The sequence below is a fragment of the Dromiciops gliroides genome, chromosome 6 (genome assembly GCF_019393635.1).
Source record: "Dromiciops gliroides isolate mDroGli1 chromosome 6, mDroGli1.pri, whole genome shotgun sequence".
Taxonomy (NCBI): domain Eukaryota; kingdom Metazoa; phylum Chordata; class Mammalia; order Microbiotheria; family Microbiotheriidae; genus Dromiciops; species Dromiciops gliroides.
Genome location: NC_057866.1, coordinates 74,088,380 through 74,103,017, shown reverse-complemented (window position 1 = coordinate 74,103,017; position 14,638 = coordinate 74,088,380). Strand labels below are relative to the sequence as shown.

At 36.3% G+C, this 14,638-nt stretch overlaps 1 protein-coding gene across 1 annotated transcript in view; it reads left to right on the top strand.

The window, feature by feature from the left end:
• The window catches only part of SLIT2 (slit guidance ligand 2), a 412,300-nt gene that overhangs the window by 364,422 nt on the left and 33,240 nt on the right, over positions 1-14,638 (top strand). The window contains 1 exon segment of the mRNA XM_043972009.1: positions 7,058-7,151. Within this exon segment, the coding sequence (XP_043827944.1) occupies positions 7,058-7,151 (94 nt within the window).

The window sequence follows — 14,638 nt, the reverse complement described above, 5'->3', positions numbered from 1 at the left end:
TGGGACTAATCCAAAGGCTTAGTATCCTAAGAGAAATAAAATTGGAAATTTGAGCAATATAACTCAAATTCATATACCATGGGATTTAGTAATTAATATTTCTTTTAAAAAATAAATGCTGATATGAACCTTAATTTTAACAATAACAACAACCTCCTTATGTTTACATTTCCAACTACTTAAATTTTTGAAGTGACTCACCTTTAACATGCAGATAACTTTAATGTTTTATGTTACTCTTTCTCTATATCCATTATATTGTGTGCTATAATATTTTTCTTTTTGTAATTTATCTGTTTATATTTCAAGTTTTTTTTTTACTAATCTTTGTCATTCCTAGTTGCATTGTAGTATTTTAATTACATTGATGTGTATCAGTAATTTGCCATTTTGTATGTGTTGGATATTTAGCTTATTTATTTTTTCCAATTATAAATAGTGCCTACCATAAATCAATTTGAATATCCTCTTTTTCTCTTTTTGATAAGGTTCTTTAGCTATCTTCCTAATAATAGGATGATTATTTTTATGACTTTTATATAGTACTTCCAGTATTGCTTCCCAAAAAGATCTGCTCTTTTGCAATTCTACCAACAATGTAGAAGTGCATTAGTTTTGACCAAGTACAACCAGCATGTAATTTTGTAATTTTTACTTATTTTTGGATATCTGCTGGGTATGAGGTAGTCTGACTTTTTTCAAGAGAATAAATGGTATATATATATTATATATACATGTATAAGTATACTATATATATGTGAAATTTACAGGTGACATTAATGTGGTTGAGGTTAACACCTAAAAAATGAAATATAGCAAACTGAAAGTTATGAGTTTATGTGAGCCATGTATAACCAGAATTTTTCTTTGAAATCTATATCTGCCCCCCTAAAAATTCACTCTTCCCCTTTCTCCTCAAAAAATAAAAATGTTAAAATTCCTATCAGCAAAAGCAGGCAAATCAGAAGTGAAGGAGATAAAATACCTCGCTAAAAGTGAAGGCAAATTAATACAGCAAACATTTATTAAGTGGCCATTCAGAAAGTAAATCAGTCATGGTCAGCCAGTGAGTTATAATATCCTCTGTGTCGTTATTTGTTAAGTTGGGCAATTCATTGGGTAGGAGATAGAAGCCATTAGGGTGAGGGGAAATTTAGTTCCTAAGGTATCAACAAAAGAATGTTGGGGACCAAAAGCTATAGTTACTTTTTCTTGGTCAAGACGCCAGATTCCAAAGAATGTTGCCCCAATGTAGATTAAGATTTTTTTTTTTAATTTGGGGCTAACAACTTTTTTTTTTATTACAAAAAATTCACTTAGGACTTTTCCCATTAAACGGCAAGATCTATTTGATGGGTAATTGATAATTATAATGACAGAATAGCACTGTTAGCTATCTATATCAGCCATATATTATCATCTATGACATCAAAGAAAGACATTCCTGAGTGTTATACCTATGTTGAGCCCCCCTTTGTAAATTCAGATTAAATCACTTTGATTTCCATAATTAACATTAGGCAAAATTAGTAAGGGCCTACTCTGTGCATAGCTCAGCCTTTTGAGTTATACAAAAATAAGACATTGTTTTTGCCCTAAAGAATCTTCATTGACAAGATGCATTTTTTTTAAAAGAAACAAATAATTATAGTTGTTTAAAAAGATGTGAAAATTCCATAGCAGAGGTAAAAACAAAGTTTGTGGAGTTCAGAAAAGAGAAGTAAAAAGTAGAAAACTTGCACATTCATTTAGAGAGACCGAGAATGGCTTTGAGAAGGAGTGTGAGTTTTGTAAAGGGTTTAAATGATGGGTAGGATTTAATAGATAGAAGGTAGGCCAATTCTGACAGCCTAGGGATATCTGAGCCAGAAGGAGAGCTTAGAGCAAGCCAAGGAACAATGAAGGAGTTTGACTTGAATGTAGAGTAGTGTTGTTTGGAAGCCTTGGAATATGAAAAGATGAAAGGCTAGACAGATGATTGTCAGCCAGAATTGTGGTGAGGTCTTAAAGGCCAGATGGAAGGCATTTTGATTTTTATTTAGTTGGAGAGTCATTGAATGATTTTTCAGTGGAGTATTAGCACCACCACTCAGTCAGTCCAAGAGAAACTAACTCTACTATGTACTGCCTGTGTACCCTGGGGAAGACATTTCAACTTTTTACCCCCCAGTTTCCTCATCTGTAAAATGATGGGTTGATCTGAATTCTAAAAGCCCATTTCAGGGGTGTGTGTGTGTGTGTGTGTGAGTGTGTGTGTGTTTGTGTGTGAGAGAGAGAGAGAGAGAGGAGAGAGAGAGAGAGACAGAAACAGAGACGGTCCTTTCAGGGCCCCTGGTGTCTAAGCTTTTTGAGGTCATTGGTGGGGAAGTGGAGTTCTGAGATTGAAGTCAGGAGAAACTAAAGTTCAAATCCATTGTTGGGCACTTACTAGCTATGTGACACTGAGCAAGTCTCAGTCTCAGTTTACACTAAAGTAAAGAGTTGGAACTCAACCAACACCTTTTTTTTTTTTTTTTGGGGTTGAGGCAGTTGGGGTTAAGTGACTTGCCCAGGGTCACACAGCTAGTAAGTGTTAAGTGTCTGAGGCCGTATTTGAACTCAGGGACTCCTGACTCTAAGGCCATTGCTCTATCCACTGCGCCACCTAGCTGCCCCAAACAAGATTTTCCTCTCCAAGTGGCTCTTTTTTTTTTTTTTTTTGGGTGAGGCAGTTGGGTTAAGTGACTTGCCCAGGGTCACACAGCTAGTTAAGTGTCAAGTGTCTGAGGCCGGATTTGAAACTCAGGTACTCCTGACTCAGGGCTGGTGCTTTATCCACTGCACAACCTAGCCACCCCCCAAACCAACACCTTGTAAGGACACTTTCAGTCTGAATATGTGATTCTGTGGGAGGTTAATTACAAGCCATAAGGTCAATGACTTTGCATCCTAGTAAATCCTATGGATGATATCTCATTAAAATGAGAAATTATAATATGGTTAGCAATATTAGGGAAGTTTAAAAAAATGAAGCTAATTTTAGGGGAAAATAACACTCAGACTAAGTGTTATTTCCAAAGGAAGGCTGTCTGGATCTCTGAAATTACTTGTATACTCTCTTCCATAGTGTGTATAAAGAGCCAGGCCTGGGGTCAGGAAAGACTCATCTTCATGAATTCAAATGTATCTCACATACATAGTAGGTTGTGTGACTCTGAGCAAGTCACTTAATCCTGTTTGCCTCAGAGTCCTCATTTATAAATGAGCTGGAGGAAGGAAATGGCAAACCACTCCTGTGTCTTTGCCAGAAAATCCTAAATGAAGTCACAAAGTTGGACATGACGGAACAAACAACAACAGCCAAAAATATATCTTTTTATTCATAAATTATTTATGTACATATTGTTTTCTACTAAAAGTATATAAGCTTCCTGGGTGCAAGGACTCATGTTTTTTACATGTGTCTCAGCAACTATCATAATGCCAGGCACATTACACACACACACACACACACACACACATATATAAGTTTGTTGAATTAAAGGGTACTTAGTTCCAAAAACCATTTTAGGAATACCAAAGTTAGACAATTAATGCCAAGAGATGTGCTTAAGATAGTAGACATGTATTAAAGAACCGCATATAGTCGAGTCACAGGTTTACAATAGCATTTCTGATGGATGCCAAAGAATGAATTAGTAAGAAGCTTTAGAGCGTTTATTTTCAAAAGGTTAGCTTTTCTCTTGGGTATTAGCTGATAAATATAAATATATAATATGCTCATATGCATATACGTGCATACATATATGCATGTCTACATGGGCAACTTTATTCATATATAGATAGATTATGTGAATTTCTACAAATATTAATATACCTATAAGCAATATTAAAATTAATCTACTATAAACACATTATATTCTTAATAATATGAGCCTAATAGAATACTAGAGGCTTTTTTGCTGAGTCAGCGCCAGCATCCTCTATTTTCACAGCCTCTTCCTTGCAGCCTGTCTGCTTTCTTGCTTAACCTCTCTACCCTTCATTCTATTTTATAGAAGTAGGAGAAGAAACACACCATTGCCAATTGTATTTCCATTCCTGTACTATGAAATCCACTTCACAAGATCATAGATTTAGAACCAGGACAGACCTGAAGAACTCATACAATCCCATCCTCAATCATAGGTTTTCCTTCCCATTTTACTCTTGAAAAGAGGAGTGAGTGAAGCATCCCTTTTTTCCATTAGCCCTTTGACTTCCTTAGCTGCATGTAGCCTAGTAGTCACATACAATGACACTTCTGTTAGTAAGAAAAATTACTCCCCACAAACAGGCAGCTCCTATAAATTTCCTTAGGTGGAGAATGCTTTGACAAGCAAAAACTTAATATTTGAAGTGTCCTTTCAGAATATTTTTTCTAAAACATCCTAAAACAGATAAAAGGAGGAAAGGACCAGTGAGAACCCAGGCTTTTTGAGGGTATAGTGTGTTCAGAAAAATAGCAATCCCTCCAGTGAACTTGGGAGCAAGCTGGGTTTTCTGTGACTCTGATCCCCTTGCCAGGTTGGGAAAGGCTTTTTCTGTTGCCTTCTAAGCAAGAACCGAGCATGGGTACAGAAGATGCACAAGCCTTGGTTTCCAGTCCCAGGACTCCTTGGTCCCCTCCTGACCATTTGAAGCTCACTAGGTTACAGCTTAGTCCATTCTGTCTCCAGTGTACTTTCACCTAAGTCAGGAAAGAATAGACACAATAGAGAAAGAAGTAACAGCAGGGCAACGTGTTGATGGCTTTATCTGAACATGGATAAAATGAATAGGCCACTGGTGCTTTTCCCACTTGGAGACTTACAGTAGTTGTTTCCTCCTCGCTGGAACACAGCTAGACAGGAAAGAGGACCAGGTTGAGTCACTGAGGTCTTTTATATGTATGCTCAATTCTGGCTCAGAAAGTAGTTGAAAAGCTTTTGCTCACCACATGATAAGTGGACAGGAAACATTCACAGAAGGCTTGTGCATGGTCTGAATTCAATCCATTGTGAGAGATTGCATCAGACTGAGTGCTCCAGACAAAAAGAATATATATTTTTGAATTGCCCCATTTAAAGGGATGTTCAATGGAAAAGTTGCCACTGTCTTAAATGGGACTTGTTTTTAAAATGGTCTACAATAAAGATCCCTTTTTTTGGAACACTAGTTTTCGAGATAAGGCCAAAGTTATCCTGGAAAGAATAATCTGGCTTTCACTCTACATTGGTATATTTCAAATAAGATTATATGGCCTGAAATATATCCAAAATCATGTATTAATTGGCTTTGTATGCTTTTTTTTAAAGAAGGTTCCAAAAGTAATTAATTTCAATTCAACAAATATTTGTAAAGTACCTACTTTCTACAGAGCAATGTTCCAGGGATTGGGGGAGATCCATAAATCAATGAGACATGTTCCTTTAACCAAACAGGGAAAGAAAAATATACAATTAACCATTATTAAATAGAGAAGGTGAAAGTATAAACAATATGCAAAATGGGGGCATGGAAGACATGACAGTTGAATCAAAAAAATGAAGAATAGTTTGGGGAAAGGGGGAAAACATCCTAAGTAGTACAATTTTTTAAAGAAGATACAGAGGCCCAAACACATGGTATTTATATAAGAGTGGTGGCTAGTCTAATTTTACAGTAGCATGAAGTATCTAGTGAGAAGTAATATGATATAAAAGCTGCAAAGGTAAGGCATAGTGACTGTACCTGTGGCTTTACTATTACAGAATTCACCAGTAAGGAAGCTGCTTCTATTGCTGTACCTTATATAGTTTTCAAGAGTTGCCTAGACCATTGAGAAATTACATGGCTTGATGAGGGTGAGGCAGACAAGGTATATTAGAGTTGGGACTTGAACTTAGGTTGTATTGGCTTTGAGGTCAGATCTTGATCCACTTTGCTGTGCTGTTCTCAGTAAATTGGAATGAATTTTGAATGCCATTCTACATTGACCAGACTTGATCTGGTAAGCAACAGAGAACCACTGGAACTACATCTTTACACTAACACAAGTTTATTTTTAAGTACGCATTTCTTCTGCACCTAAAGCACTGAATATAGTTAATTATTGATGTAATATAATGATGTTGAATCCCCAGTTCTTGCAGTAAATGAAAGCCCATGTCACTCATTGGAAACTGACCAATGGTTTATTTGATTGAGCCATTTGGGGGTTCATTTGCTAATATAAAAACCAATTAGAAATTAATTTAGACATATAATAATAACTAGTATTTACATAGCACTTAGTGGTGAGTGGACCAAGAAATAGTTATGGAATACTTGTGTATACTCTGAAGTCCACATACAGTAAAAAAGTGAGGCAGAACAAGGAAAACAAGACTTGATACTAAGGTAGTTTTTCCTTTTCTAGTTGACTGGACAGATTACAAAAGGAATTGAAAAGTCCTGCTTTCCATAGAAATTATGCTATGGAAAGTCATAATCATGTTAATTATTATTAGATCATGAAAGTGAATTCATGTAACTACTTATACTTTAGGGATCTTTCTAAGAGATGCATAGATGTGGCAGTAAATATAAATAATCCAGGTGGATATGCACATTTGAGCTACTGAAGTGATATCAAATGCTTGTACTTATGAAATTACACTTGTGTTTATGAGTTCCTTGGGGCCCGTATGATGATGCATAATTTTTGTCTAATTTGACCTTCCTATCACACATGGTATTCCTGTTGATTTAGAGGAGTGAGTTGGAAACATCACTGTTTAGAATTTTTGATGTTTTTCTAAAGATATTATAGTCTCAGAATGCATTTACCCAGTGAAATTTATCTCATTACCTGAGGAAAACTCTAAAAATATGATGTCATTCTGAGTCACTCTTTTCTAGTGAAAAAAAATAAAGAGACAGAAAAGAGCAAATGTCCTTCTGATTCCATCTGAGTTAGTAAAAAAAAGGTCACCTTTTGATTGACTTGAATTATTTTGATGCCTGGGAGAAGCTGTTGAAGCTTCATTTTTTTTCATAGTATCCACCCCACTGAACTAATGCTGTTTGCTGTTTTCAGGTGAGTTGTGTGAGGAGAAACTCGATTTTTGTGCCCAGGACCTTAACCCCTGCCAGCATGACTCAAAGTGCATCCTGACACCAAAGGGATACAAGTACGTGGAAATGTTTTCATATTTCACTTCTCGATTATCTGGTAGCCTCTAGAGATTTTCTTCCTTAAAGGAGTTTCTTCAGCCCCTTTTGGCAAGGATAAATTAGGCCTTTGCTCATTGGTCTCAGTGGCATTCTTAGCAGCATGTGCCACTTTGGAAAACACAAGCACTTCTTAGCACTGGGGAAGAAAAGTAATAAAAGAAGAGTTCCATTTCTGTCAACAGCAATCTCCGTGAAGGTCTTTGGGGCATCGCATACTATGGGAAAAAGAATAAAGCAACTATAAAGTCTACTTAGAACTCCTTAGAGACCATTTAGTCTAGCCTCTTTGTTTTAAGTTTGAAGAAACCGAGACCCAGGACAATTAAATGCCTTGTCTAAGACATAAGCCTAGTGACTGGTCTTTCTCCTTCCATTCTATCACTTCTTGAAACCATCCTTCAGAATGCTCCATGAATAAACCTCCTAATGCACTGCTGCAATCATTCCACTGCCCTACTCAGAAGCTTCTAGTGGCTCCATGTTGCCTGCCAAGACCCTGCCAATGAAGGCCCTCTAAAATCGAACCCCAACCCCAGTTAAATTGGATTCCCCTCTCTTTTTGTCCTACCCTTTCCCATTCTGTGCCTTGGCTCATACTGTCCCCATACCTGGAATGAACTCCCCTCCACTGAGCTCCATGTAATGATGTTTTCCCCTTCTCTCAAGACCCAGTTCAAGTGCTATCTCCTTCATATAGACTTCCCTTGATTATCCTCCCCCATTAGGTGAAAGTACTTCCTGCCCTCTGAAGATTATTTCTCATAGAACAATACCGTTACTGTATTTCTTCTGTGCTTCTATCACTGTCTCCTTAATCATGGTTATTTCTACATGTATCCTCTTGCTAGGCTCCCATGGGACTTTAAACTGCCTGATAACAGAGTATGTGTCATATTTATCTTTGTATTCCCTGCTCCTAGCATGGGTGTTTGAGCATAATAGACACATCAATGTTTGTGGAACCAAATCTAACCGAATTACTGGCCGATCTAGAACTAGTCCTTCTGACCCACAAATGACTGATTTTTCCACTAGTCCATAACAACTTTTAAAGAAATCTTATTGTACTACGTGATCTTGAGATACAAAAAGAAGGTAACAACTTGTCTTCAAGATGCTTACCCTCTCCTTAGTGAGACAAGATATGCCATACATGTACTACCTAGGAAAAATAGATCATATGTACATGCAACTTTACAAAGTACTTTTATCATAAGTCCCCCCCCCCGCTCCGATAAGGAATATGTGTGTGGACATTTGCATTTTCTAGATAAGGAAACTGAACCTCTGAGACGTTGTATATTTCACTAAGTTCATACTGATTATAAAGGCCAAAGCTGGGATGCTAACATGTCTCCTGACTCCATGTATCATACTGTATCTACTGCCCAACATAGTAAAGTTTTAAAAAAAAAGGCAATGAGTTTATGTCACATTTCCTTATATTGATATACCACTTTGGGGCAGCTAGGTGATGTAGTGGATAAAGCACCGGCCCTGGATTCAGGAGGACCTGAGTTCAAATCCAGCCTCAGACACTTGACACTTACTAGCTGTGTGATCCTAGGCAAGTCACTTAACCCTCATTGCCCCGCAAAAAAAATTAATAATGATAATGATAATGATATACCACTTCAGTGGTTTTCTAACTGATTTCACACATTTTCCTAGAATATGGGGGATAGCTTATAAATGCTATAGGATGCTTGGGTGAGGGTAATCATAAAAGACTTAATGGGGAAGGTAGTACTTGAGTTGGGTTTTGAACAAAATGTAGGATTTTGATCAGGGGAAAATTGGAAAGAACAGTATTTCAGGGAAAGGAATAGATGTTCTATTTTCTCCAGGAATAGGAAATTAATGTTAGAGTTAGAAGGGACCTTAGACATCATCTGGAAAGGGGGTTTTATTCACAGAGTTGTGTCAATGAATCAGACCCCAAGTGAAGAACCCCTTTAATAGTATGACCATTTTATTTCAGTATAATTGTTTTCCTTTTTAATCCTATATATTTTTTGCCTCAAGAAGAAGGGATCTATTTGTTTCATCAGACTTCCAAAGATGTTCATGATACAAAAAAGGCAACAAGTATTTATTGAGCACCCATTTTAAAAAATGAAAAAGAGGTAAACAATTCTTGAACTAGTCTGATTTCTTAATATACCAGATGCGGGAATAGAGGCCCAGAAGGGCATCACCAGAATCACACACCTAGTTAATGGCAGATCTTCTACTTTCAAAGACAATGGTCTTTCCCTTTAGTAAATGAAACTTTGGTCCCATCAAGTTTGTGTTGGAAGCATGTTTTATGCACCATTTTTTGTCATTTTGGATTCCTTTCTGGTCCATAACATTTCTTCAGATTGGTTTTTGGGTTTTTTGTTTGTTTTTTTGTTTTTAGTGAGGCAATTGGGGTTAAGTGACTTGCCCAGGGTCACACAGCTAGTAAGTGTTAAGTGTCTGAGGCCAGATTTGAACTCAGGTACTCCTGACTCCAGGGCCGGTGCTCTATCCACTGCGCCACCTAGCTGCCCCCAGATTGTTTTTAATTGTGGTTTTTGGTGGTGTTGTCATTGTTATTTAAAAATAATTTGGGGAGTCTCCATTATCCATTTTGGTATATCTTTTGGGCTCAGTTCAAATCCCTGCTTAATGGTCAACAGATGTATTAATGGTTTTATTTCTGAATTTGAAAAAAAAAATTGCACTACATTTTGATGAAATTCCTTCCTTGGGAGATCATTTTTTTTCTCCCTAGAATGTTTGTGAACTCCAGGGTCATATGCCATAGGTGGTCATTAAAGTCTGGCCTTAGAATATGTCACACACATAAAAAATATATAATTATTTCTCAGAAGTTAGCTGTGGAGGCAGGTGGTCTTCAAACACAGGTTGTTTCCTGAACAGACTTCTCTGCAATTAACATTAGAGCAAGATTATTTGCAGTGCTTTTTAAGCTGTAATTACAAGATAGGTTATTAGTAAGACTCATTGGAAATCATTTGAAAATAAAGGAGTTCATCCTCTGAAAGACTAATGTACAATTAAATAACTCCCTTATTACTATCAATTAAGATGCATAAATTAAAAAGTAGTTATGACTAAGCCATGAATTAGCAGATTTTAAAAACCTGCTATTTCTATCAGTAATTTCGGAAACACTGGTTTTATTTCTGTAGCTAGTTTGGCTAAAAACAAGTTGATAAGGCAAAGTGTTGGCTTTCACTAGCCTCCTTGCATATGTCAGTGACATATGTTCTTTGAGAAGAGAGAAAGGAAATAGAAGTCCAAAGACAGATTTGAAGTTGCTAAAGATAGTCTTTCCAACATATATTTGACCCACCCCTAGACCCCAGCTTCTGTTTCTGCTGTCTCCAGTAATTAGTATGCTGACTCTCCTTCTTTAATGCAGCATGGTATAGTGGAGAGAGCAATGAAGTAGGAATAGAGACATGGGTTTGATTCTCATCTCTGACACTTGTTCTTTGTGAATTTGGGCAAATTGTTTCCCTTCTCTCTGGGCCTCCGTTTTCTCAGCTATAAAATGAAGAACTTGATTGAACTCAATGACCTCTAAATTCACTCTCAGCTCTGGTAATCTATGACTATTGTTCTGTCAGTTACTTAATGAGCAGTTAGCTAGCTAACTAACTAGTTGTATGACCTTGGATAGGTTAATTCACCTTCCTAAGGCTTACTTTTCTCATCCTTATGTTAGAGGGTTGTATTAGAGGAAGTCTAAACCCCAGCTCTTAGGTTTTGCAGTTCTGAGCTGTATTGGGTGTTCATCTTTAACTACACCACACCAATAGAGCTGATTTTTACCCTTCTTGCTTTATTACCTATCCCATAAATCTTTTATATTGCTCTTTGATATTTTTATACCAGAGTGCCATCCACAGTCCTTTGAAGAATGCATCTCACTCAGTCAGCTTTTTAAGCTTCTTAATCGCGTAGTTTATATTTTTGGTTTTCTTTACTTAGCCATCATTCTTTGTCACAAAAGTGACTTGAAAGCATATGATATATATTTTGACATTCCTGCCGTTAGGAGTCTTTTATTTAAATTTATACATTGTGCTGTAAAATCCATTTTAGTGAGTAAAAGGTTGACAGAGATATTGGTCCTCTCAAAATGATTTCAAGTTATAATGGACTTGGAAAAAAAATTGTATGGAAGAGAATACAAAATCAGCTCTTAGCTTCTGCACTGTACATATGGTTCCCGTATCTCTTCCTTTGATTTTTTTGTTCCAGATAAATAATTCAAACTTTTTCCTCATCTTAATGCTTAGTGGCTTCAGCTACACTACTCCCATTAACACTGATGGAAGATCTCTGAATCATGCCTGCCCATCTAGTTGAGAATGGATAGTAGTACTTAAGTGACCATCTTATTTGAAATTGTTTACTTAGCTTTTTTGATGATTAACACACACACACACACACACACACACACACACACACCTAGCCATAGTGCCACCACTCTTAGCCAAATGATTTATTTTCTACATCTGGTATCGAAAACTGAAAGTCAGTTGCATTACACCTGAGGGTTTTCAACTGTATGCCCTACCATTGTTTGTATTCATTGACTTTCATCTGTTCTCTTAAATCAAATATTTTATTTTTTCCAATTACATTTAAAACCATCTTTAACATTCTTTTTTTCCAACTTGAAGTTTCAAATTCCCTCCCTCCCTCCTTCTTTCCCCTTCCCCCTCATTGAGAAGATAAGCACTTTGATATAGATCATAGATATGTCATCATACAAAACATATTTCTTCCATATTTATCATGTTGTGAAAGAAAATGAAGACCCAAAAAAACCCAAGAAAAATAAAGTGTTTTTTTTTCCCTTAAAGTATGCTTTCAGTCTCTATCAGTTCTTTCTCTGCAGGTAGACAGTATTTTCCATTATGAATCCTTCAAAATTGTCTTGTATTATTACCTTTCCAAAAATATCTAAGTCCTTCTCTGTAGATTATTGTACAGTATTGCTGTTACTGTGTATAGTCTTCTCCTGGTTCTCCTCACTTCACTTTGCATTAATTCATGTAAGTTTTTCCAGGTTTTTCTGAGAGCATCCTGCTTACCATTAGTTACAGCAGAATTGTGTTCCATCACAATCAAATAATATAGCACAATTTGTACAACCATTCTCTAATTGATGGGCATCCTCTCAATTGCCAATTCTTTGCTACCACAAAAAGAACTGCTATAAATATTTTTATACATATAAGACCTTTTCCTTTTTTAAAAATTTCTTTGGGATACTGGCCTAGTAGAAGTATTGCTAGGCAAAAAGGTATTCACAATTGCATAGCCCTTTAGGCATAGTTCCAAATTACTTTCCCTAATGGTTGAATCAGTCCACAATTCCACCAATTGTGCTTCACTAACCCGATTTTCCCACTCCCGTTCAACATTTTTTATTTTCCTTTTTTGTCATATTAGCCAATCTGATAGGTGTGAGGTGGTACCTCAGAGTTGTTTTAATTTGCATTTCTCTAATCAATAATGATTTAGAGCATTTGTTCATATGACTATAGATAGCTTTGATTTTTTTTTGGTCAGAAAATTGCCTATTCATATCCTTTGACCATTTATTGATTGGAGGATTTAATTTTTTTTAGAAATCATCCCATCATAACTTACACCGGTGCCCTCTGTCTGTATATACTTCTTCCAACTGCCCTAATAATGAGAAGGTTCTTTGAAGTTACAAGTATCATATTCTCATATAGGAATGTAAATAGTTTAACCTTATTGAATCCATTATGTTTTCTCTTTACTGTTCACTTTTTTTGTGCTTCTCTTGAGTCTTGCAGTTAAAAGTCAGATTTTCTTTTCAGCTCTGGTATTTTCAACAGGAATGCTTGAAAGCCCTCTATTTAATTAGATATCCATTTTTCCCCCTGAGGGATTATATTCAGTTTTCCTAGGTAGGTTATTCTTGGTTATAATCCTAGCTCCTTTGCCTTCCAGAATATTGAATTATTGGTCCTCTGATCCTTTAATGTACAAACAGTTTAATCTTGTGTTATCCTAACTGTGTTTCCATGATGTTTTAATTGATTATTAATGGTTGCTTGCAATATATTCTCTTTGATCTGGGAGCTCTGGAATTTGACTATAATATCCCAGAGAGTTTTACTTTTTAGATCTCTTTTAGGAGGTGATTGGTGGATTCTTTCAATTTATATTTCACCCTCTGTTTCTAGGATTTTAGGACAGTTTTGCTGATAATTTATTGAAATGTGATATCTTGACTCATTTTCAAATAATGGCTTTTAGATAGTCCACTAATTCTTAACTTATCTCTCCTTGATCTGTTTTCTAGGTCAATTGTCTTTTCAATAAAATATTTCACATGTTCTATTTTTTGTTCTTTTGATTTTATTCTTATTGTTTCTTGACATCTCATGGAATTATTAGCTTCCTCTTGCCAAAGTCTAATTTTTAAGGAGTTCCTTTCTTCAGTGATTTTTTTGTACATCTTTTTTTTTCCATTTGGCCAATTCCTCTGTTGAATGAGTTCTTCACTGGATTTTTGTACCCTCTATTTGGCATTTGGCCTGTTATATTTTTTAAGGTATTTTTTTCTTCAGCATTTTTTGTGCCACCTTTACCAAGCTGTTGACTCTTTTTTCATGATTTTCTTGCATCACTCTCATTTCTTTTCCTCATTTATCCTCTGCCTTTCCTATTTGATTTTTAAAATCCATTTTGAGCTCCTCAAGGAATTCTTTTTGGGCCCGAGACCAATTCCAATTCACCTTTTTTTTTCTTTGACATTTTGTATGTAGCTGTTTTTACTGTTTTGTCTTCTGAGTTTGTGTTTTGACCTTCCTTGTCACCATAGTAAATGTCTATAGTAAGTTTTTTCTTATTGTTATTGTTTGTTGTTGTTTGCTTATTGTTCAAACCTATTTCTTGACTTTTAAATTTATGTGAAAGTTGGATTTTGCTCCCTGGGTCGAGATGACACTGTCCCAAGCCTCAGATTTTTTTTGCTTCTATTTTCAGAACTAGTTCTGGGAATCTGTAAATTTTCAGTCCCTTCAAGGTGATATGGTCAAAGGAGAAGTGTGGTTACTGTTTTCCTGTCCTGTGCTCTTGTCTGTGACCACTAGCATCCTTTTCCACCTTGGAACTGTGGCCAACTGCAGACTGTAATGTGCTAGTGCTCCTTCTCATCCTGGGATTGTAACCAGCAACCACATATGGGCAATGCAACAGAGTCTTGCACCCAGTGCTGGCAAATGACCTCCTATAATCTCATTTTGACCAGTTGCCCAACCCCCTTACTATCTGTAGGCTGAAAGTTCTCCCAAAGCCTGGCTTGCCTGGGAGCTACTTGTGCTAGCCTTCACTGCACTCTCACCCTAGTCAGTCAAACTTTTTCTGCCTACATTCTAATCTATCTTGGGCTAGAAAATTG